The 25,497-nt window shown below is 37.5% G+C and overlaps 1 protein-coding gene across 9 annotated transcripts in view; it reads left to right on the forward strand.

Annotated features, from left to right (window-relative positions):
- The window catches only part of PCLO (piccolo presynaptic cytomatrix protein), a 382,165-nt gene that overhangs the window by 202,286 nt on the left and 154,382 nt on the right, over positions 1 to 25,497 (forward strand). For all 9 annotated transcript variants that reach the window (XM_054844924.1, XM_054844942.1, XM_054844959.1 and 6 more), the window contains one exon: positions 20,953 to 23,161. In XM_054844924.1, the coding sequence (XP_054700899.1) occupies positions 20,953 to 23,161 (2,209 nt within the window). The remainder of the gene's footprint in view (positions 1 to 20,952; positions 23,162 to 25,497) is intronic.

Here is a 25,497-nt window from a genome sequence, read left to right on the forward strand (position 1 = left end):
CTTAAGTCAGCCGTTTAGAAACTCCAAATACAGGGGTGAGTCTGAAGCATTGTCGCAGGATGTGTGTTAGACATCACTCTGAAACTGATGCAGAGCCTGAAATTTCTCTCTTCATATTCCTCCTCTCCCTCCATATGAGGCTACAGAGCAAGCCTGCCTTTTGGCGCTCTTCCTCCAGAACTTCTTGCATTTCTTACAGACTGAATTTGGGTCTCGGTTCAATTTCTTTTCACATTCTCCATCTGTCCATATCTTCTCTCTAATCTCCTTGCTAAACCGTACTTCTGTTTCCCAGCCAGTCTCTCTCTGACACCTTCTCTCATCCAATCTAAGTGGTTCCTATCAAAATACAGCTTTTATTATCTCACCTTACTCACTTTGCAAGCTGTTTGTTAATGCCGAATCCAGCTCAAGCATCAAGTCTGCTGGTGTTCTTAAACTGCCTGGCAAGCCTCTTCCTTGGTGTAGGATCATAAATGCAAAACAGGCTAAATGGGCTAGCCCTTAACTAAAAGTAAAGGCGGGGTTTGAAATTAAATAACTAGTATGGAGGAAGGCCTGAGGGAGGATTAAATACTCGAGATTTCCTCAGTGTGTGTGAGATCAGAAGTTTCATGGTCCTGGTTTCTCTAAGTCTGGACAACTGCTTGATTTAGACAGTCAGCAGTTGCTAGAGGTGAAAAGATAGTCAGGAAGGGTGATGGACAGGGTGAATCAGAATGAGAGTTACCCACGTAAAATTTAAGCCTAATATAGAGAAGATGAATTTGAGACTCAGCGTTTATTTTCAATTGTGGTACAGCATTAATAAAAGATAGTGACATAAGCCTCAGGAAATCATAAGATAGCTTGGAAGTAATATTTACTTCATAAGCTTATGGAGCACATTTTCTGTAACCTCTTTGATAGTTGTGGTTTTGCTGTATATCTATTATGTAAGAGCGTAACAGAGAAATACCCTCTAGTGGAGGGTGTCCCTGCCTGCAGCAGGGGGGTTGGAACTAGATGATCGTTAAGGTCCCTTCCAACCCAAACCATTCTGTGATTCTATGATTCTACGATGAAATAAAATTATACTTCTTGTCTGAGTTAAAGTTGGAACCAATAACTGTCTTTGTCTGAAATTTTACTGTCTGGGTTAATCATATCATATTGATACTCCTTTTATGATACCTAGTTTATAATCCACAGCAGAAATATCATGGTCTTCTAGGAAGAATGGAAAGGAATCAGTGATTTTGTCCATTGCTCATTTGATCAGTGATGTAGTAGTATAGTTTTATAGTAATGCCTCCAGATATTTCTTTAGGCAGTAAAAGTCATTCTTTTGACAGCAGTAGTGTAGGCTGCTCTGAGTCCTTATGTTCTTACAGCCTGTTTGAACATTGCTTGCCTAAGAGAACCGTAACCCAGGCAGAGGAACCCATTTTTATTGCTTTTTTCCATTTTTTCATCTTTTTGCTCAAGACCTCACCAAAGAAAACAAAAAGTTTTGACCATGTTATAAAATAGCATTTTTATTTTATATATATAAAAAATACATGTAAAAAAGCAAATAGCTTTTCTGGAGAGTATTTTGCAAACATGACTAACAGTATTTTTCATCTCAGCAACACTGCAGTTATGGAACATTCTTGCCTACATTGAAGCTTTTATTTAATAAAAATAAATACGGCAGTCTCTGGTCTTTCACACCTTCCACAGCATCTTGGCAGTAAATCCATTGGGATATTGGTGCCTGTATTATGTTTTGCAAACATTAACTAGCTGAACTCCTCAGCCATCCCAGTGACTGAGAAAGGGATCACGAACAAATGGGAAGGTTATGTAGAGGTCATGTAGTCCCACCTCCATGTCAGAGGTGGGCTAGTTTCAAAGTTAGATCAGATGACTAGAGGGCTTGTCCAGTTGAATTTTGAAAATCTCCAAGGATGAAGATTTCACTGTCTCTCTGGGCATCCTGTTCTGGGACTTCACTGCTCTAATGGTGAAGAATGCTTAATTTCCCTTGTGCAACTTGTGCCTTTTGTCCTTCACTGTGCATCTCTTAGAAGAGTCTGCGTCTGTCCTTTCAGTAGTGCTGCATGTGAGAGTTGAAGACAGCCATTAGCTGTTTTTTCCAAGCTAAAGAAACTCAGTGCCCTTAGCCGCTCTTCATAGAACAGCCACTCTCCTTAAGCCCTGTCCATCTTACTGGGCCTACATTGGGCTCTCTAGCCAAGTTTTTAATGCTTTGAGTGGATATAAAACAGGATGGGTAGAGCATGGGAACCTCTCCCATCTGAGTCCTGCTCTTCTAGTTAGCGTCGTTGTTCTCATTAGCTCAAGTGCAGCGACACTCAAACTGCTGTACTGCTTCACTTCAGAAGCAAATTATGTTCCCTCAAGCACTTCCTATGCAGCTTTATAAAGAAATACGTAGCACAGTTCAGGGAACACTTGCCTTTGCCCCCCGTTAAGATATCGAACCCAGTAATTAGGCTAGAGTAATTTGGAAAATTGCTGGTGTTTTGGGAGGGTTTTTTTGGTGGTTTTGGTTTTTGGGTTTGTTTTTTTTTTACTAGAACCTCCTCCTTTTTTTTTTTCTAGATTTGTTTTTGATACACTGAAGTTTTGAGAAATCGTTCTTTCATAATAAAAACTAGTATCTGTTTATAGGTATGCAATGCATAGGTGATACATAACATCTGGCATACTAGCACCTCAATGTCTGTCATAACTATAGAGAGAAAATCTGTTATAAATGTATTCTAGATTTTTAACTGATAGATTAGAAAATTCCCATGTTATGGATAACTAGACTTGGAAAAAAAGATCCCCAAAAATCCAGTGACAGTATTCTGTAAAACATCTCTATGAGGGATTTCCTTCAAAAATAGGACATAAAAATGCTTCCGTGTTTTATACAAATATAATAAGAAGCTGCCATTGAAGGATAAGGGATGGAGCACTGCCAAGACACTGCTAAGTTACAGCAGCATCCCAAATTCAAGTTGGCACTCATTAATGACTTTTTTATTTTGGAATTTCTTTAATATGATTTTTACAATCTTAATGTTGTAATCTTTTCCTCTATTTTGGAAGAATTTTATTTTTTTTAAATAATTCTTAAGCAAGTGTCTCTGTTAAAGTAGCTCTCAATTTTCTTGTGGAACAGTAACTCTGGAACTAGAATGGTTTTGACTACTATTTCCACTTTGTTTTACACATTCTTTAAAGATTCTTGAGTTGTATGACCCTTGGTCTTGGAGAAATACTAATGTTTTCCATTACTACTCACTAATGATTGCTTATAGCATGTTTAAGCAAATAATTTCCTGTGCAGATGAGACCTGTGTTTCAAATCCTATTGAAACAGAAAGGTTTGTTCATAGTCCATGAATATCATATCCAAGTAACAGGGGAGCAATGTTTGTTATAAGACATCATATCTTTTATTAATTTAACTTTATAATAATAAATACATCATAATATATCTGCATTTTAAGGCAGATAAAATTTAAGGTAAATGATTAAGGTATAACTGAAGAAAAAAAAAAGGAAAATAATAAAATTGATCGTAGTTTTTTCTGTCTTCTATAATTACCTGTTTGTGTGCTTAATATAGAAGGTTAAGCATAAGGTAGAAAATAAATGAAGAAGAAAACGATCACCTCACTTCTGTTTCTATTTCTTCCTAATTCCCCAGTCATTCACATCCAGTTCACACCAGATATGCACATGTTGCTGTTTTGTTCAGCCTGTGTAGCCTCTCCATCCATTCTTCAAACTTTTGTTAGTCCTTCTCCCCACTCTTTCTTCCTATCATTTACTATAATTGTATTATTTTCTCCTCCTTTTTATGTTTCTTCATGTCACTTCTCTTCTGTATTTTCACCATTGAGCCATTACCTTAAAGCACGTTTGCTGGCTTCATGAATCTTTTACCTCAGTAATATTCACACCACTTTTTGGCAGTGTTATTACATCAGCCAAATTGCCACCTTAACCACCAAGGATGGGAATGTCATCAGAAAAGAGGCACAGAGAAGTGCCATCAAATGGGTCAAGCTCAAAAAGAAACTTCAAAAGGAGATACTTTAAAATTAAATGTGGGAAAAGAAGAGGCATGGGTGCAGGAGAAGAGATATGTGTCCAGCTCATGATAAAACTCAAGTAGTATTATGTAGAAAAATCAAAACTGGCCGTAAAGAAGTTTTTTAAAGAACTGGAAGTCTTATATTGATGTTGCACTTTATGCAAGATAATGCACATTAACAGTTCCTTAACAGTACTAGACCTAGTCCCCCATTAATCCTCATCCTGGTTTCAGCAGCAAAATTGTGTCTACTGCAGTTTCTCAGCTTAATCTGGTGTACAGGCACAACCGAAGATGCAAAAAGAGAAATGTAGAGTAATAGGAGAAAGGGAAAAACTTTAAACCAGCATTGTCACTGAAGCCTTTGTGATCTATTATGATGACTTAAGTTCAGATCTGAGTATTTCCATTAACATTTACAGCCATAGAGGCTTGTGCTTGTATCTCAGGGCTTGTTGTAGAAGACATTAACTAGATAACATATAAAATATTCTGAAGTTAATGGTACACTCTATTAATTCAGTGTGATGTGGATCATGCCTTGAGGAAATTAGAATTTATTTTTTTTTTCTGAACTGCTTATTCCACTGTTTCCAATATGGGGAGGCTTTTTTGCACTTTCTTTAAAACAAAATTTCTCAATTCTGATTATTATAAAAAACAGAACCCCGCAGATAGATGGAATGTGGGGAACAGGGAGGAAGGCTGCTCATTTGAGCTGTTGGAGCAAGTCCAGAGGAGGCCACGAAGCTGATCAGAGGGCTGGAGCACCTCTCCTGTGAGGACAGGCTGAGAGAGTTGAGGTTGTTCAGCCTGGAGAAAAGGTGGCTCCGGGGAGATCTAATTGCGGCCTTCCAGTACCTGAAGGGGCCTACAGGAAAGATGGAGAGGGACTGTTTATCAGGGAGTGTAGTGACAGGACAAGGGGGAATGGGTTTAAGCTGAAGGAGGGTCGATTTAGATTAGATGTTAGAATGAAATTCTTTCCTGTGAGGATGGTGAGGCACTGGAACAGGTTGTCCAGAGAAGCTGTGGCTGCCCCTGGCTCCCTGGAAGTGTTCAAGGCCAGGTTGGACGGGGCTTTGGGCAACGTGGTCTAGTGGAGGGTGGCCCTGCCCATGGCGGGGGGGGTGGAACTAGGTGGGCTTTGAGGTCCCTTCCAACCCAAACCAGTCTATGATTCTATGATTTAAATGATTGAAATAGTCAGTGCCACTGGAAATGTTCTAGTAGAAAATATCCTTTAAATCTGAATTTTTTTCTTGAAAAGTTCAAGTTTGCACAGGAAAATAGAAAGAAGTTTTGTATTGTAGGGAAAAAAATTAAAGTGATAGTTTTCTAACTGCCTGTGGAGAGAAAGTAAAAATGAGGCACTGGCAGCTGGCAAGAAAACAGACAGTGATTCTCCTGAAACATATTTTTTCCTATCCAAATTAGAAAAAAACCAACCAAACAACAAACCAAGAACAAAACCAGGCCTGGGTTGTTTTTTCCTCTACTTCTTATCCTACTGGAAATATTTTTGGAAAAAAAAAAAAAAAAAAAGGCTTTTATTAATGGAGAAGAATTTCCAACCGTCTGACTTGTTCTGGAAGTATTGACAATACAGTCAATAAAGTAAATGGTGGGAAGTGACAGACGGTCGTGATCAGCTCCATTTGCTTCAAAGCCCAGAAGGGGTTCAATATATAGAATAGCTCTGAATGTGTATATTGAACTGGAGATATTAATAGAGTAGCTGGGACTGTAGAAGTCTCATTTTGCATCAGATTTGTGATTCTGTTTTTATCAGACTCTAGCAACTTATTTTGGGGTGTATCTTTCCCATATTGATACATTATGTTACACAGACACTGGAATGAGGAGTAATTTAAGAAAGAAGGTAGAACAAGAAAGGTATCCTGCTCACAAAGAATAGAAATTTGAAATAAAGTATGCTTTAACTTCATTATACTAAACAGGTGGCAATTATGTAATGGGGAGAAACATATAAATGGTTTAAAATACCAACATATTTCCAATCCTCTATCAGAAATTCAGTATCATCACTTGTGAGTTTTCAACTGAAAGGTATGGGATTACTAATAATTTACTATTATACTTCAAAGCTTTTTTAAAGAAATGTGTTGGAAATATTTTTCCTGCAGTTCAGAATATTCAAGGGTTGGAACATAGTTTGGAAATTTAGTGGCGAACTGAGAAAGAGCAAAATGAAATCAATGCTTTATAGTTTCTCATGAGTTGGTCATACAGAAAGAATAGATTGAAGAACAAGTTGAAAGTTTTCAGGTTTCTGGTTTTTTTCATGTGCAGTTCAACAATTGGAATGTAGTTTCATGAGGATAGGATCTCCAACACAATTTCAGATCCAAGTCCATCTAATTCAGCCTTTTCTCCATGACAGTGACCAATTCTCATATTTTCAGTAAAGGATGAGATAGTCAACTTCTGAGGTTAGGTGTTGTCCTTACCCCCAGAAAGCTAACATATTTCTTTTAAATGTTTACTTAATGCTATTAAATGTAAAGCATTTTCTTTATCCATCAGAACTGCTGCATAGGAAGACTGTGTGGTCTTGGGGCTTAATGACATGAGTGTAGGTGTTAAGAAAATTTCTCTTGAATGGAAGAGGCTGATCTTATGCTCTGACCCAGATCTATGAGCATGTTAGAAAGTAACGGTATCCCCTTTTCTCTCTTCTTCAGAGTCGTCTTTTTAAGTCCTAAAAGAGTTCAAGGTTTGCTTTTTGGAGGAGACCCTTGTGCCAGTGGGTTCCTCCTCACTTGATCCTGAGTTTTAATTGTTCTAAAATTTGAAAAAAGCGTTGTTCTTCTTACATTACTTTGAGCTAAAATATATTGGATATGTATTCCATTTTCTAATTCTTTGTCATCTTACAACTCTGAAATTATTATTATATTACAGCATTTTAGTTCTATTTCATTAATATATAATTTGTAAAATGCTGTAAGAAGGAATCAATACTGTGGCAGTAAAGCAGTGTAGATTTAAAATGTTGGCTATGGTCAGATGCAAAGTCATTTAGTGTTTTCCAGAAAGACAGCAGAGCAGATAAAGAAAAATGTACTCAGTGTTTATGTGGAAAGTAATGTTCAAACAACACGATAAGGAATTCCATATTAATGTTTATAGGTAATGCATGCTGAGGTAAATGGCATTGATGATTTGTCAGGCTAGATAATTTTCATCACTATTCAGCCAGCCTGGCTCCTGTCTGCTGTACGTACAGCCATGTACTAGAATTATTACTATTCATTCAGATACCAGAAGAGAGATCAGAAAATTAAAGGATTTCATGGTTCCTGCTGAAATACAAACAGCTGGTTCTGCAAGTATTACAAGTACTGCAATACTTACAGAGAGGTTCTTTACTTTTGTTTATGGACTTATCAAAGATCTATACTATATATAAATAGTACCTATAAATACTGTCATCTGAAAATGAAGTAAAAACCATTTAGGTTCCTGCCTCAATGACTTAGAAATTACATAACAGCAATCTTCATCATGGGAAATGACTTGATGATCTCTATCCTGGTCTTTCCAAGGCTCTAAAATCAGTGCATGACTGATGCTAAACAATAACCTTTTGTCAGTCTTAGCTCAGAGGCAAATGAATTAATGGTTGCGAAGCCTGAGACCCTTTAAGCCTTAACTTTGATGCAGCGTCAAAATATTTCGGCTAAACGATGTTGCTTCAGTTGCCTTAAATACAAAAAGTATTAATAATTTGCAAAATATGAAATAAAAATAATTTTATTAAGTTTGTCATTTAGATCCAGGTGCTCTTGAAAGCTAATAATCTTAGGACTTGCACAAACCCAGATTTATCTCAAAATGAGAAAAACTGAAACAAAAACTGTGCCAGCCATAGATTTTATATAGGTGAACTGATAACCAAAACTATTCTTCTACATCAAACACTGTCTAACATCCAGGTATTTAGTGTTTCAGGTAGGCATTCCTCACCTCTACAGTACTGTTAACATACCATAATGCCCTGTTACTGAATGGTGACTTTCAGAAACCAGCTGCTTAAAGTCTGTGCTTCTTGCTTTTCATATCCTTTGACTTGCTGTTTTTGAAAAGCCAAGGCTTCTTTCCAGAGTGGTTCTTACCTTGGGGATATCGGGGTGCATCCTCATCTGTATTTGATAACCCTGGCTAAAGTTTCTTTCTGAGTCGTGACATGCAGTGGTAGCATTGTGCAATGAAGGTTTAGAAGAACCTCAGCCATTTTTTCCCGTTTTTCAACTAAATATTAACTATCAAATGTTCTTGTTTTGTTTATCCTGATACTGTAAAGCCTTCACTGTTCTTGTTTTGTGCAATGCTGTTTTCTTAAACCTTCGTTGCGTTGGAGATGTGTATTACAACATCTTCTGACATCCTCGCCAGCTAAAAACCATTAGTCACTTCTGCCTTTTTCAGTCTGTAGGGAGCACGTCTTTGACAAGTCACACTTGGACCCAACAGTTCTGCTTTCAACCTATAAATACTGCCACTTCTTATATGTAAGAAGGTGTATCCATACTCTGCGCCCTAGGCTGCTATAGGCCACATCAGACTATTTGAGACTTCAGAGCAATCATTTGACTTCCCATGAATATTCCGAACCCAAACAACACTGAATGACATTTCTGTAAAGCCTGGTGTTTAGTGAAGTTAAAATGTCATTAGTATATTCAGCAGCAATTCAGTTTGGATGGTCTAGACAATTTTTCAGTTATAACTCTTCCTCTGGTCTAGCATGAGCATTTGAATGATTATGTACATTTCAGGGTTTCATTCATTTTCTTTTCTTTATAAATTCTGGATTTACTCTGTAAGATCAACTTCAGACTCAGTAGTGTCACTAGAAATTTTAAAACAGTGAGAACACATAAAAACAACAGAAAAGAGAATCAACCCAAATGTGTATTCATCCTGTAAACATCTTTTACTGTTAATTTCCTGTATTTCGATAGTAAAACTCACTGTGCAATGCATGTTTAGGGTAATTGGTATAGTCCATATGCATGACATCAAGTAGCTTTTATTTAGATTTATTTTGACCTATGGCAGTGGTGGACAAAGAATGATTTGGAACAAGAATAATAGGGCTCTGAAAATGAGGGGAAAAAAAGAACCTTTTTCTTTTTGTGTCTGCAGTGAACGTATATCCTAGATTCCAGGTCAAACACATTTTTATATGGTGTCTTGAAACATCGCAGTTGGTTTAAGTTCTGTTTGTCCTTTTTTTATATATAAATATAGGTTTAGAAACTGTAAATGGCACATCTTTCACACTAACTTCTGTTTTTTCTGCTGCCTTTTCTTTATATTTGAACTTCATTAGTATAAAAGTAAGCTTGCCAAATTTCTATCTTCCTGTCCTGCTTGTCACAGTAAGCAGAAATGGGAAGAGGAAAGTCATGATTCTAAAATAGTATAATTGCTGTTAAAATAGTAGGAAGAAAATTCGTTAAAGGTTACTGCTTTCTTCTTCCCCAGCCCTACAGAGTTTGATTAAATATCACATTGCCTGCAAGGCTGTCCTCTGATTGAATATATCCAGGAGTGGAACACTTCCTCTTCTGAAAATGAATCTAGATTTCAGTGTTAGTCATAATTGCTAAAATAACCATGTATTAAAATTATATCCATTTATATTGAAAAAGAAAAGATGGAGGTGGTTCTAAAAATCAGAACTTTCTCCCAGTTTTATTCACATTTAGGCTAATCAAGACTGTGTTGATTGCCTTGACTGGATTTCTTTGTGAAGAGCTGCTCCTGGTGTCCAGTCTGGTTTTAAATACTCTCAAATAATGAGACATTTGCCATTTTTCTTTCCCAGCTCCATGGATTAAATCTGGTGTAATATCAATAGACTGTAGCATACATATACAAGAAAAACAGGGGAAAAAAAGTAAACTTTGAAAAAAATGATTTCATGCCTTTTGAAAGACTTTTGGTTTTTTCCTTTGAAATAAAGGAGGTATAAATTTAAACAGATAACATAGTGAAAGCTGCTTTTCTTCCATGAGAAGATATTCTGTTTTGTATCAGTATAGCAAACTTCTGTAGATGGTTATTCAAGTATCAATGCCTTCTTCGAAAAGTTGGCTTTTTGAAAGTTTGGGGTGGGGTGGGAGGAGGAGTTAATTTGGTTTTGATTAACTTGTGTCACTTGGAACTGGGTTTATATCAAACTGGAAATGCCATTCTTATATGTGAATAAGAACAGGAGTATGGGGGTTTGTGTGGTCTGGCTAGTACTCTTCCTTGCTGTAGGAAAAGTGTAATGGAAAATCTGGACATACTGTGAGTAGTTTTCACACTTCATAAGTTTAGCCATCTGTGGCAGACAATCTATTCTGTGTGTTTGTTGTCAGGTTCAGTTACATTCCTTTAAAAAGGGAGAGGATTGGGTTGGCTGGAAGCTTCTGGAGAGAGAGAGAGAGATATTGCTCCTGCCCTGAGAGCAACTGAGCATATTTTAGGGGGAGTTCTCACGCTTCCAAAAAAGAGGGGTGGAGGAGGGAGAGGGGAAACAAAAAAGTTTCAGGCAGAAGTTCAGGGAGACACTGAGAAACTGCAGAGAAGAGAGGGGAATGGACTCACAGCCTGAGCTGATGGAGAAAGTAACTTGTCCATCTGAGGCAGAGGGGATGATGCAGAATTTGCTGTAGACCAGAAGGCTGGTGAGCTGTTGGAATGGAGTGAGGCCTGGAAGCTGGGCATCAGCAGCCAAGGGGAGATTCACAAACCTCCTTTTGTTTCTGTTCTGCCTTCCGTTACTCTTTTCTTTCCTATCCTATCCTATCCTATCCTATCCTATCCTATCCTATCCTATCCTATCCTAATAGTGCGTAATGCTGGGATTTTGACCACTGTGTAACCACCTTGAAGGGCTGTTGGTCCTTACAGAACTTGAAAAGCCTTACAGGGCTATTCCTGGTACCAAAGCAGAGTAAGAAGTGTATTTTTTTATCACAGAATGTGTTGCACTGGTAAATTTTAAGGCACTTCTGGATAGAGGGGGAGAAAAATTTGATGCAGGCTGTTCTGCAGGTGCACAGTGGTATGGATGAAGTCAAGGCTGTGCAGAAAAGACAGAGAGAAGGCTTAGCTGAGATGCTTATAGAAAGGCCTGAATGAAGCAGATAGGCACTTGGTGAGTTTGTCTGGTCCATGCCTTACTGCAGGAGTTACATGGCCATTGTTCCCCAGCATGAACCACATTTCAGAGAAAGTGATTAATCAGGGCTCTGCTCACTCTGCCACCTTTAATCGTAGACCAGGGAAGCAAAGCATCATGAGTGCAGAATAAAATAAATACAGCTCGAACAATCAAACTTGAGCCAAGCTCTGAGTCTTTGATTGCTCACGAGAGGTGTCATTTCTGAAGAATCGCAGAGGTGGCGAAATTCCTGCACCGAGAAAAGAGTTAATGCTCTGCTACAAAACAGATACCACATGAGGAGCCAAAAGCAGGAATTAAAACTGCTGCAGTTGCTAGGAGTGGGACTGACCTCCTCTGTCTTGAGACATTTACAGGTGACGTCTGTGTTACCTGCAGCTGTTTCCACAGTCGGGAAGAGAAACAAGTGTGATTATGGAGTGAGCTGAAGACAAATTGCACTTTCTTTCAGTTCAGTAGTCTGGAGGACTAGCTCAGATTAGCTCTGTACATTGTGTCTGCGCTTGGGCAGATGAATTCTCACTCTTGCGAATAAACAAGGGCTGTGGAGCAGCATGTGGAGTCTCATCAGCTACCATTCTTTGGAGGAAGCCAGTAGTGAAGGAGAGGCAGAAAAAGCCAAGATTTTCTCACACCTTTTTTGTTTGTTTGTTTTTTTCCTGTAGAACAAGATTAATATTTTCTTTCTTTCCGAGATAGAGGGGGTTTTGGTGGTGGGTTTTTTTCTTGTTAATTGTAGCTGAAAGTTTGCAAAGTAGTCTGATATCAGTTGAAAACAGATGGTGTTAATTCAGCATATGCATATCCTACTGATAAGTATAAACTGTTCTGAATTTTTCTCACCAGTATTTTCTGGCCAGGTTTCTCAGATTGCAAAGGAAGAGAATTTAAAGTATGTTCTCGTTGACTGGGAAAAGACTCTTTATAATACAGTAAAATTTTCCATACATGAGATCTGAGTTTCAAATAAAATTCATTATTCTGACTGAGGGGAACGATATATAATGATTCGCGTGTTGCATGATGAGAAACAGGGTATTATTAACTACTATGAGTGAATGAGCCCATGCTAAGGATGTTGCATTGTGTGCAAAAAGATTTATTCCAAGCACTTTGTCATATCAAGATGAAGATGACTGATGTCTTTTTCAACTGCCACAAATAGCTTCATGATCAACTAATCCCAAAGTTAACAATTAATACTTTGGTACAATATCCTTTAATATAACTGTTTTGAATTACCAATAGCAGAATCACATTGCCAATGTATCAGAACATATTATTGAGGTACAGTTCAGTGTCATTAGTTAGTTACATCCAAAACCAGGCTGTGCTGGAGACAGGGTGCAGTGTGCAAACAATATTTGTATCTTATCCAAGCACAAGCGTCAAATGGTCCATCCACTTTATAGAACGTTTGATAACTTTTCGCAGATTAGACTGAGAAGTTCTGAGCATGTACAGGTCTATATTTATGTAACATGCCTCTTAGATTGTCAGTGAAATAATAGAGGAAAAAAAGAAGTGATAATTGATTAATGTATGTACTAGTATAGTACATAGTCACCATGAATCTACAGACTTTGTCTTAATCTTGTTAAGCACCTACCTCATAGCAATTCTAGCTTTGCCAGTAGGGTTTCTCTAGATAGTGAATCTTTCTCTTGTCCAACTTGCTGTTATGCATTACACAGAGTTCCATATACCTTATCCTCTCTTTTGACATTTATTTCATAATCTTTTGGGTTGTCAAAACAGAATATGCTTCAGAAGCCTCCTCTTCAGAAACTTTCATGAGTCATGAGGAGGATAGAATCTAGATAAATCCATTAACTTGGATCCTTATTTCTTTTAAACAAAAATTGGACTATCTTCTTAAAATTCTCGAGTAATTTACAAATCGGGAAATATTTTAATTCACAGACAAAATTATTGATTCTGGATTCTTTTTCAGATTCAGGCTTTAGTCCTGGCCTAGGATGTAGTACTATAGCACTCAGAGTACTAACTGGAGTTGGTACTAAAACCACAATATTGTAGCAGTGGGAGAATAGTACTCTTTTTTTGTGAAAGATAGTTCTGAATGTACTGATATATAAATAAAATACTTAAGAATATTTAACATATTTTAGTACAAAGCATGTAAAGACAAACATTTAGTAAAGCATCAGTAGGTTTTGCCTACATAGCAGCTATATATTTCCTACAATATTTTCAAGCAGTTTATAGCAAAGAATGAAATCTGTATTTGTCATTCAGAGAAGAAATTCTGACCACATTCTTCTGTTTAGAGGTTAGGGTTTTCCCCTTCTCCTGTCCTTTCCCCCTTCCACCTTCCTCTTCCTTTTCCCTTTTTTTCCTTTTTTTTTTTCTTTTTCGGAGATCGAATAGTGGGAAAAATATTGAGCACATTTGGTGCAGAGATTTCAATGCAGAAACAGTGTGCAACTCTGACAATTTGACTCTGTTAACTTGATAGGTGCCCATTGTCTGAAGCAATCTGCCAGAGATTTTTTTCCCCATTGTAAAGTAACTGAGATACATGTAATTCTGTATACATTTAATATAATTGGACAGCGAATCTCTTATATATAGCTTATATAAGCTTGTATTCTAGAACAGTTTGCAAAGATAAGTAATATGATTACAAAGATAAAGAGCAAAGAATAGCAGAGGCAAAAAGAAATGAAGAATAAAAAAGAAAATAATTGTTTTCAGGTGAGTTTTGAAGATAATGTTACTGTATGAGGTAGCCAGAAATGTTTCCCTTTTGTATAAGGCTTAAGCTATGGAAGAAAAAAAATTAACAAACAGTATTGAATTGTACTAAGGGAAATGGGTAAAGAGACTGCTGTGTCTTCAGTGAGCAGAAAAAGCGAACAGATATTGTTTGTAGATATAAGCTGAGGAAATGAAAACATAAGCTTGTGAATAATGTGTATGTTGTCTAAAATCAGTTAAATGCACACATATGGAGTATTGTTCCAGTTACAATATTTAAATTCAGTGTTTCAAAACATTGGATTTCATTCTTCTCACAATCTGATTTTCCACTGATGTATTTCTGCTGTTCCTATTTTTTGCCAGTATAAATTGAGGAGGGAATTGCCCCATTGCCCTTATATGCAAAAGTTGTCATGTCCTGTTCCAAATGAGTCACAAATCAGTTAGTCTACGTAAAACTACCTAGTTTAGGCAAACGACTGAGAACAACTGTTACGCCTACTCACATAAAGTAGTTGAAATGTAGGTTTAGATCCCTTTGAAAATCACTGTGTAAGGGCCACATCTGTCTGTAGTTTGCATATCAAATTTGCATTCAATTTCTCCTTTCTCCCCCCAAGATCAAAAGAAGCATATGGCCTTTTATGTGTTTAACTGAGGAAAGAAGTTGCTGTTTCATGTCACGTCAGCTGTTAGGAAGTGCACTGCACTGTTCCCCTTGCATTTGAAGTGGAAATGGCAATTTCAAACAATTTCACAGAGAAAATAAAAGGAGCAAGAGGATGGAAAGTATAGAAGTGCTCATCTGAGGAATGAGTGACTCTGACGTGAATGAAGGCAAAAAACCTCTGAAAAATGCTTATTGTTTTGGAATAGGCTAAAAAATTTATATTGGTTTTAACAGAAGAAAAATTTATCTTTACAGAGCCTCCAAAGGAGTGGGGAAAAAAAAAAAAAACTTGAGAAAATCAGACTGACTGGCATCTCAGTGCTGCTTGTATAGTGATTTAGAAACTAGTTTTCTGTCTGACTGCTCAGTCCCCAGAGCAAAATACTTGCAGAAAAGAAAAAGACAAGAGTTAAATTAAAGGAAAGCTCTAGTATATTGCTCATGAAGCAGAGTATTTCCCTCCCATACACAAGGCCAAATTCAGCTCATCACATTCATCTTCCACTCCCCTTGCCAGCAGCGGCACACGAGCAAAGCAGTGCAGGTGGGCTGATAGAGTTTTACTGATGGTTAGAATTTGTTCAGAGCATTTATTACTCCATTCTCAGCACTGATGATGAGACTAGCTTTTATAAATACATGTTTTCATATATTTTCCATATATTTTTTTTCATATATTTTCCTAACACAATTCATCTTCTTCCCTTTACCTGTTGGCTTCAGGGGTGGATTCCCACACTCTGTGGTTCTTCATGCCATAAAAGTGACCCCATGTCAGCCTTATCCAGTGGAGAGAAGTTTCTCAATATTCTTGCCCTAATGTTTGTTGCCAAGGGTTAACAAAGTTGGTCCCATCTAGTCAGTGGTTACCACATAATATTAAGTCCAGAAGGGTCCACAAAAACTTACATAAGAAGCCATTACTTTGCACAGGACAAGCTACAAAGCATTGCCCAATATCTCTGTGTACATCCTACAAGAAGATGCAGTTAAGGATTCCATACTTACAAGGAAGTAATATAATATTAGGTATTATATTAGCATCTTTTGGTATTAGGTTCCATTTACAAGCAATTTTAAAGATACTGTTAAATTACTAAAAGGTCTTTAATGAATGATAACTGATTGTCATAGATTCTTTGAATTAAATTAAATGTTTAAAATAATGAATTGCCAAAATTTTTAACTGTTCCTACTGATGCATTTCTAACGGTGAAGAGCACATACCGTAATACCGAGTAACACATACCAATCCTTTATAAGTAGAACAACATCATTACAATTGCAGTTTTTACTGTGTGTTTTGGGGATTTGGAGGGGTTACCTTTGGGGAGTTTTTCTGATATATGAAAAATCCCAGATGTGAGAGAAGGAACACAGAGAGCTACAGCACAGGCTTCACCTTCCATTCCACCACTGCCTTCATAACTGGCATTGGTCACCACCTAAAGAGTCCTCTTTTCAGAATGGGAGAGTATCACAGAATCATAGGATCATAGAATGGTTTGGATTGGAAGGGACCTCAAAGATCATCTAGTTCCAACCCCCCTGCTGTGGGCAGGGACACCGTCCACTAGACCACATTGCCCAAAGCCCCATCCAACCTGGCCTTGAACACTTCCAGGGATGGGGTATCCACAGCTTCTCTGGGCAACCTGTTCCAGTGCCTCAGCACCCTCACAGTCAAGAATTTCTTCCTAAAATCTAATCCAAATCTACCCTTCTTCTGCTTAAAGCCATTCCCCCTTGTCCTATCACTCCATGCCCTTGTAAACAGTCCCTCTCCAGCTTTCTTGTAGGCCCCTTCATGTATTGGAAGGCCTCAATAAGGTCTCCCTGGAGCTCTCCACTGCAAAATATCTTTTCTAGATGCAAATGATTTATTCCCACTAATTTTATTTGCATCAGCATGCATCTCTGGAACTGATGCTAGTCATGAATTTGCTGAGCAAACTTATTGACTTCATAGTCCTTGTTTGAAGAGGAAAAAATATTATTTGCATTGGTTTTCTGGTAATCAAGGTATAACCAACTTTCTGCTGACAGTTCAAGTCTGTTGCAAGTCAACATCAGATGCTTCAGGATATCTTAGCCTGCAGAGAGTAAGGTTTTGTTCCTCTAGGGTGCAGAACAGGCTTTCCACCGTGCTGTTGAGTCTTCAGAAGATTGTGGCAGAGGAGTAGCTTCAGCTATGACCCACTTTACCTTTGCTTTTCCATAGCATCACAGACTGTAGGTAGTCTAACATCACTGTGTATATTACATAGACAATCTAGTGGTGGCCAGCCCTAGTGAGGATCCTGTCATTATGGTTGTGATTGGTTTGTTCATAAGCATATAAGTATACATATTATATACATTATTTTCAGGATTTGTCCCTACTTATACCAAAAAATAATATAAATACAGGTCTATTTTGTCAGCTCTAAAGAGGATAGAAGAAGAAGTTTGTTTGTGCTGTGATCACAGAAAATGTTAAAAGAACAATGAATAATGAGGGTGACATATTTGCTACTGAAATCCAAAACATGCAAGAAGTTTATAAAAGTTGTATGCCCGTGTGATACAAAGCTGAGTTCTTTGAGCAAATGAAGCTAATGTCCAAACATGGCTAGATGAATGTAGAGAGAGGAAGATGCAAGAACAGCACCATATCATATTCAAACAAATTCAGTTGAGAAGAGGAGGAGAAAGATTGAATAAAGAGAATCAAACACACTATTTAGAGGTAGAAATTCATCACAGATCTCCTGAGCCATTCGGTCCCCCAAAGTAAACTATTTCTTTAAAAGAGATAAAAAGCAGCGGAACGTATGAGTATTTCCTAGTGCTTGACTGATTCTTGTAGTGGGTCCAAGTCTTCCTGACCTCATCAGCAATGCCATCAAATTGGAAGAGACAAAAATAGGTAGAAAAAAAGTATTTTCACAAAGATACACAAGGGATATGATGGTCATCTCAAAGGAATTATTCCAAAGTCACCACACAATTTAACAGGGTTCACAAGGCTTTGTCCAGATGACTTCTAAAAGTTTAAACTCAGGAGGTAAAGCACGTCAAGACTAATGTGTATTGGCAAGGCAGAAAAGGAAGTTTTTGCTAAATCTGTTTGCACGCAACCTTCAGCTCAGTGTTTTGAATTCCTCACTGTGATGTTATCTTGTCACTGCAAGGCTGAGGAGTGCATTCTTCTCCTGTCTTTATTATCAAAACATTGCTAAGCTTCAGAATTGGGGGGGGAGAAGATTGTTTCTTCCTCAGTTCTTTAATCTGTAGTATTGGGCAGAACATATCTGTAGCTTTATCTCAAGTACAAGCTTTGGACTTATTTTAGCAAGGTTAGCTTTGCCTCAGAAGCAGATCTTATTATCATTGTGTCCATCGTGAAGGGATGATCCAGAGTACTGTGAAATTCTCTACATATATGTGGGTCAGCAATAAAGTGATAACATTTATAAGGTTTTGTGGTGAAACAAGAAGCAGAATCATTTACTTCTAGTTCTTGAGATTTACAGTCAGCATTTCTAGTGATCATTTGCTAAACACAGAAGGATTTTTAAAAATTAGTGAGAGTGATAGTAGACAGCTAGAAGTAAATGGGTTAGAATGAAGAAGATGGAAAAAGTGATAAAATATAACATCTAACCTAACCTTTAACTACTAATTGTAAGGCCTAAGAATGCCTGCCTGTATTTGATAGGTGTTTTTAATTTGGCTGCAGAGTAGTCTCTTGAAGGTTTCTGCCTCATCTTTCCTTTGGATGCTTTAAACCTAGAATGAGCATAACATTATAAATGTGTTACAGGGACCAAAAATACAGGGGTAGAGCTAGACAGCACAATTACTCCTTTCCACTCCCAATTCTTTGTGATAAAGAGACGAATTTAGTGAAGATCAGCCCTAGCTTGTCTTTTTTCCTTGCTAGTTAATGAATTCAAAGGAAATGCAAAACCTAAGTTTAACAACCACTCTAAAGTTATCTGCCAGAAAACTGCACTTGAACTTCCCTTAAATCTATTAACGCAGTTCCTGGGTAGCATGCTAACATAACTGATGATGAGAATATCCAGGAAGAAAAAAAAACCCACACATTTTATCACAGTACTAAAATATCATATTTATTTTTTCTTATCCCAATGTAAAAATAAAATCAAGATTTGCCTTTTGTAAGAATAGCAGCTGAGAACTAGAGATTATCAATGCTTTTGAAAAAGCAAGTGGTACATCTTGTAGTGTCTATTAGTCTGAGCTTCTTTGTATGTAGACAAAGATATAAAAACAAGATACTTTTTTTTTTTTTTTATAAGAGTACATATAAGCTGACACTGGGATGTATTCATCAGCAACCATAAAGTATTATAGACCTTGTAATGGGTGTGCTATTATTAGCTCTTCCCCAATACCAGTGACCATCTGTGACTGCTTCACCATCTGTGATTGCTATTTCCGTTTGGGAGGGGGAAATAACAGTGGTATTGCACTGAATTTACAATATAAATTAATAGCCAGCTAGACCTACTGTAGATTATTAATTTGTCTTTGATTGTCAGTACACACTGAGCAAGAGAAAATTAGTTTCTTTGATTTGTTGGCACAACATGGGTTTGGGAAATGGCCACGGGAAGCTGAAAACAAAATTAAATTGCATTTACTGAAATCTGAAACATGAAAAAGTTGATGGAATTTAGATGAAGAGGATGAAAAGAGCTTAAATGGCACTTGAAAAGGTAGTGAATGTTTCTTTAAAGATCCATGACAAATGATGTGTTGATTATTGTGATTTGCTAAGGTTAGGTAACCGGGGAGCAGCAAAAGAGGATTGTCAACACTTTTTAAAAACTTTTATGATTTGTTGACAGCATATTAGACTAATCAGAGAAAATAGTGATTTTTAAACTTCTAATTAAAATTAATCTTGTTGACTTCTTATCTGAGTGAAGTAGCATTTATTTCAGAAGAAATTCAATTTTTAATTAATAGCAGTTAATGCTTGCTAAAGTGCTGTGCTTGCCTGCAGAGACAGAAGAGTCAAGTTGGTTAATATTCTTTTTACTTCCCTTATTAAACTGTGCTAAAGTCTTTCTATGGCTGTATTCTGTAATGGCTGAGGTGATTATTTTTAGTATATGTGTCTAGACCAATCCCTTTTCCCTTCCTAAGGCAAAATTTGTAAGAAGCTATTGGGGAGATAGGATACAATTTCAAAATCATTCCAGTCCCACTTCTTAATGTATCTACATTGCTGGACCCTAAATTTACTTCAAAACTAAAAAAGAACTTTTCAAAACCCCTAGTAATTTAGGGTGCAATTTAGATTGCATCTAACCAGTTGCATTGCCTACTTTCCTAGTTGATGAAGAGAGATAGGCACCTCCAAAAACTGACTCATCATTTGGTAGGTAGATACTTCTAGATCAGGATGAATCACTCTTCCACCATTAACTGTGGAGAAGTTTCGACATCTGTACTGAAGTAGATTCCTATATTTTTATACTGCTTAACTTTTTCGAAGTTTTAAACTGTAGCTTTGGAACTGGAACATATTTCACTTAAGAAAATCTTCAATGAACTGAAGAAAGTTCACACCTCTTTTGTAAAGCACAAGAATCTTCCCTGAAAATATATATGTAGCAGCAGAGGTGAGGCAAAAATGACAAGGTGGACTAAGAACTACCCATTGTACCAGGTGTGTTGGCACCAGAAAGACCTGCTTTGGTGTCTGGATTTTAGTACAAGTTATAGCTGCTCAGTATGCGCTCAGTGTCTGGCTCAGAGACTTCTATTTGATTGTACAAATTATACATATATTTATATATGAAAATGTATACATGTACATTTATACTTATATTTTTTCTATTAAATGTTATATAAAAGGAAGGTGTGTATGCCTATATATATTTGCTTCCCATACACACACGGACTGTATATGTTTATGTATAAGCATACGGAGATTAAAAAAAAAAACCACACTTTTAAATTACATTCAGTTCAATTTCAAGAATATAAAGTAGATTTTTCAAATTTACGATAAAGCCCTAGTGAGCGTCACCCTTATTTTGTATTAGATTGCTTATCTTCCTGACCTTTAGCAGACTGATGACATTTTTTCATGCCGTTTTCTGCTGCTTATTCACAGATACCACAAGCTTACTCTCCATCAGAGAAAGTATGTGGTTAAGATATAAAGCCATACCATGAAAAAAATTTAAATATTTTGTGATTAATTTGCAATAAAGCCTCCAGAATAGTGATTCAGTCTTGTTTCTTCTATTGCAGACAAAAGGTTCTTCAAGCATAACTCCATCAGGCACTCAAAAGAAGGTGAAGAGGACTCTGCCCAACCCGCCTCCAGAGGAAGCAACAGCAGGAACTCAGTCGCCATATACTTCTGTAGGATCAGTTTCACGCAGAAGGATTTGTAGGACCAACACTATGGCCAGAGCCAAAATTCTTCAGGATATAGACAGGGAATTGGATCTGGTTGAACGTGAATCAGCCAAACTTAGGAAGAAGCAAGCAGAGCTAGATGAGGAGGAAAAAGAAATAGATGCCAAGCTTAGATACTTGGAAATGGGCATTAATAGGAGGAAAGAAGCCTTACTAAAAGAAAGAGAAAAGAGAGAGCGTGCCTATCTCCAAGGAGTAGCAGAAGAACGGGATTATATGTCAGACAGTGAAGTTAATAATACCAGGTCAACCAGAATAGAAACTCAGCACGGCTTGGAAAGACCACGTACTGCACCACAGACAGAATTTAACCAGTTTATGCCACCACAAACCCAGCCAGAAACACAGTTTGCCCCTGCTACAAGCCCATATGCTCAATATCAGTATTCATCTCCTGCCCTGCCAACTCAAGCACCAACTCAGTTCACACAGCAATCACATTACCAACAACAGCAGCCTTTGTATCACCAGCAGGTTTCACCCTATCAGACCCAGACAGCTTTCCAAACGGGAGCTACTATGTCCTTTACTCCACAGGCTCAACCTCCACCATCTCAACAGCCATCATATCAACTCCCATCACAGATGATGGTGATACAGCCAAAGCCAAGACAAACTACATTATATTTGGAGCCTAAGATAACAACAAACTATGATGTAATTCGCAATCAGCCTCTCATGATAGCACCAGTTTCAACTGACAATAATTATGCAGTTTCCCAGCTGGGCAGTAAATACTCTACCTTGGACTTAAGGATAGGACTAGATGAGAGAAACAGCATAGCAAGCAGCCCTATATCAAGTATATCTGCTGATTCATTCTATGCAGATATAGACCACCACCATACACCCCGAAATTATGTGCTGATTGATGATATAGGAGAACTCACTAAAGGAACAGGAGCACTCGGTTCCAGTTTTAGTCTCCATGAGAAAGATCTGACCAAAACAGATCGACTGCTTCGCACAACTGAGGCCAGGAGAGCACAGGAAGTGTCAGACTTCCTAGCACCACTGCAGACTTCTTCTAGGTTGCATTCCTATGTTAAAGCTGATGAAGACCCAATGGAGGACCCTTATGAGCTCAAACTTCTGAAACACCAGATAAAACAAGAGTTCCGTAGAGGTGCAGAAAGTCTTGATCATCTGGCTGGCCTGTCACAGTATTACCACGCGGAGGGCAGCTACAGGCATTTTCCAAAATCTGAGAAATATAGCATAGGTAGGCTTACTCTTGAGAAACAGGCTGCTAAGCAGCTCCCCGCAGCCCTCCTTTACCAAAAGCAGTCAAAACACAAGAAAGCTTTGATAGACCCCAAACTAACAAAGTTTTCACCTATCCAAGAAAGCAGAGACCTTGAGCCTGACTATTCAAGTTATATGACTTCTAGCACTTCAACACTTGGGGGAATTACTACTAGGGCAAGGCTTCTTCAGGATGATATCACTTTTGGCCTTAGAAAAAACATCACTGACCAACAGAAATACATGGGGCCACCACTGACTTCATCCATTGGAGCGGGTCTTGGAACTGCACTAGGTCCAACAATGAGATCCACATTGCAAGATGAAGCAGACAAGTCTTATAGCAGTGGTAGTAGATCTAGGCCCTCATCTAGACCCTCCTCAGTTTATGGGCTTGATTTGTCATTGAAAAGGGATTCTTCCAGTTCTTCTTTAAGACTGAAAGCCCAAGAAGCTGAACCCCTAGATGTTTCCTTTAGCCATGCAACACCTTCTGGAAGAACTAAACCCACCAGTCTACCTATTAGCCAAAGCAGGGGAAGGATCCCAATAGTAGCCCAGAACTCAGAGGAAGAGAGCCCACTGAGTCCCGTTGGCCAGCCAATGGGAATGGCAAGAGCGGCAGCTGGACCCTTGCCACCAATATCTGCAGACACCAGGGACCAGTTTGGATCAAGCCATTCATTACCTGAGGTCCAGCAACATATGAGGGAGGAGTCACGGACTCGAGGCTATGATCGAGATATAGCCTTCATCATGGATGACTTCCAGCATGCCATGTCAGACAGTGAAGGTAAATTAGGCCTCAGACTGATATCTTACTATCACAACGCAAATCCTCATTTCTATGCATGTGTCTAATTTTTGTTACACTGCAAAGACTTGTTCTTTTTTCTGTTCCTTGGTGCATCTTTTGTGTATCTACATTTTCGGGGTTTGATTTGTTGTGGTTTATTTGATATTTTTTATTTTATCCTAACAGCAGTTTCTGGATGGTGTTAAGCTACTCTAGCATGCTCACTGTGTTGTTGATTTACTTTCCTTTTTGTTTGCTTCTGCATTTTCCTTTTCACTCGTTGATGTCTACTTTTCTAATGATACTGTGTAGAATATTCCATGTACAGTACATACCGTACCATCAGTCTTTATGTGGAGCCTTCTCCAGTGACTGTGAATCATTGAACTTATTTGAAATAGTTTTTGTTGGGATTTGGAAATAATCTCCCAAATCCTCTAAAAAACTCTAGTAATTTTATTTGCATGAAATTCCATGATAGAATTTAAGAACTGATAATTCCATCTCCCAATCTTTTAGATCTGCATTTATATAGAAATAGTATGTTCATTAAGTACATACTGTATGCCAGAACCATATAGAGCTTAATGTGATAGCAACATAACATTCTACACATGGTCTGTTGAAAACATCCTGTCATGTGGACTTCTGTGCATTCAGAATTGTGATGATGTAAGATAATTTGTCATTTGGATGGTGCAAGACAATCTCATCCTTTAATAAACTTCCATAAAGTATTTTATTTCTATTGATGGATTATGCAGCATAGCTGGTCTTATATGCACCCCATACAATACGTCTGCCAAATAAGCACAAGAGTTTGTCTCACTTAGGTTCATGAAAGAAACCTTTCTGGTGTATTATAAATGGTGCAATTAAAAATGTTTCTTCTGAATAAGTGCAGCAGAATGTTAAAGCTGATGTTAAATACTAAATAATTGCAAATTATGTACCAGTTTTGTTTGAGTCAGTTCAGACAATATATTTTAAATTGTTTAAAAATCATAAAGACAGCTTGAAAGAAAATGAAATTAATGTTTGGAAATGTATGCACTCCCTTAACTTTTTCTTATGTGTATTTACTGCACAATAAAAGAGACTTTGCATGCGCTATATTGTCTGTAAATGGCGATGATTGTCTCAAATCACATTTGCATGATTATGAAGTAGTATGGTTTATTTTTCAGGTTTATATTAACCTCAATGTTCATTATTGCATTATTGCTTTTTATATAAGCTAAATCTTTCATAAGCATTAGAAAATTTAATCTGTTTGCTTTCCCGATCCTACAATATATTGAAGGGTTTTGTTCTGTAAGTTTCTTTTCATATTTCTTAGATATTTACAACTCCCTCATGTAGTCTGTGTTTCAGGGGATGTTCAGAATCGTCAGCTTTTTTGATTTTTATCAGAAGTTTAAGTGTTTTCACTGTTCTTAAATTCTTAGCACACAGAGTCCTATAATTAAATCTGAAGGCAGTTGAGAGGAACTCCCCAAATTGCAACTCATATCTTGCTTCTTAAATAGATGCTATCTCGTCTCAATTTGAGCTGTGACTTTTAAGGGTCATTCTAGGGCCGCATTGTGAAAGACACAGGACTTTCCTCCCGAAAACTGAGAACCAAACTGGACCGAAAAAAGCCTATTTGGTGCTATTCTACCTCATATAAACAGGTCATAGGGAATTATATTTCTGCACTACAGTGCATTATGTTTCTGTTATATATTTGTACAGGGCATACATGTTGCATTTTAGGTTGAACATGTTTGGGTTTTAAATTAGTCTCTGGTTAGTTACACTCTTTCAGAGGTATTCTAATTCAATTCAGATGTTCCTTATTAGATAAGACATGTCCCTGAATATGAGGGCTTCCCCTTTCAGCAGTGTTTTTCTAATTTCTGTGAAGCTTTTGTTTCTTCACGAATAGCTTCTTTTTGCACCATTTTATGTAAAGTCTTGGAAAAGCAAAATGCTTTATGACATTATTTTCAAATATGCTGTCTAATAGCAAGCAACTTGAATTTAAAATAATAATGATTTGGATGTAAGATAACAAATGTTCCAAAGAAGCAATTACAGTTCTTCAGAACATTATGGCCTTCTTTTCTCTGGACTGCACTTTCCTCTGTATTACTGTGACAGTGGACAGCTATTCTGGCATGTTGCATCCAGCCTTTTAATGCAGTTTGCTTTGCTTTTTCTTTTTTTCTTAAACAACTGCTGCATGGTGTTGATGAGATTGCATTAAAACAACTCAGTCTTAAGCACTACCTTAGGAAAACTTCTGCTAAAGCTTGAATTTTCATCTTTGGAGACTTTTAAAAATGAAT

Source organism: Grus americana, chromosome 1 (assembly GCF_028858705.1).
Source record: "Grus americana isolate bGruAme1 chromosome 1, bGruAme1.mat, whole genome shotgun sequence".
NCBI classification, from domain to species: domain Eukaryota; kingdom Metazoa; phylum Chordata; class Aves; order Gruiformes; family Gruidae; genus Grus; species Grus americana.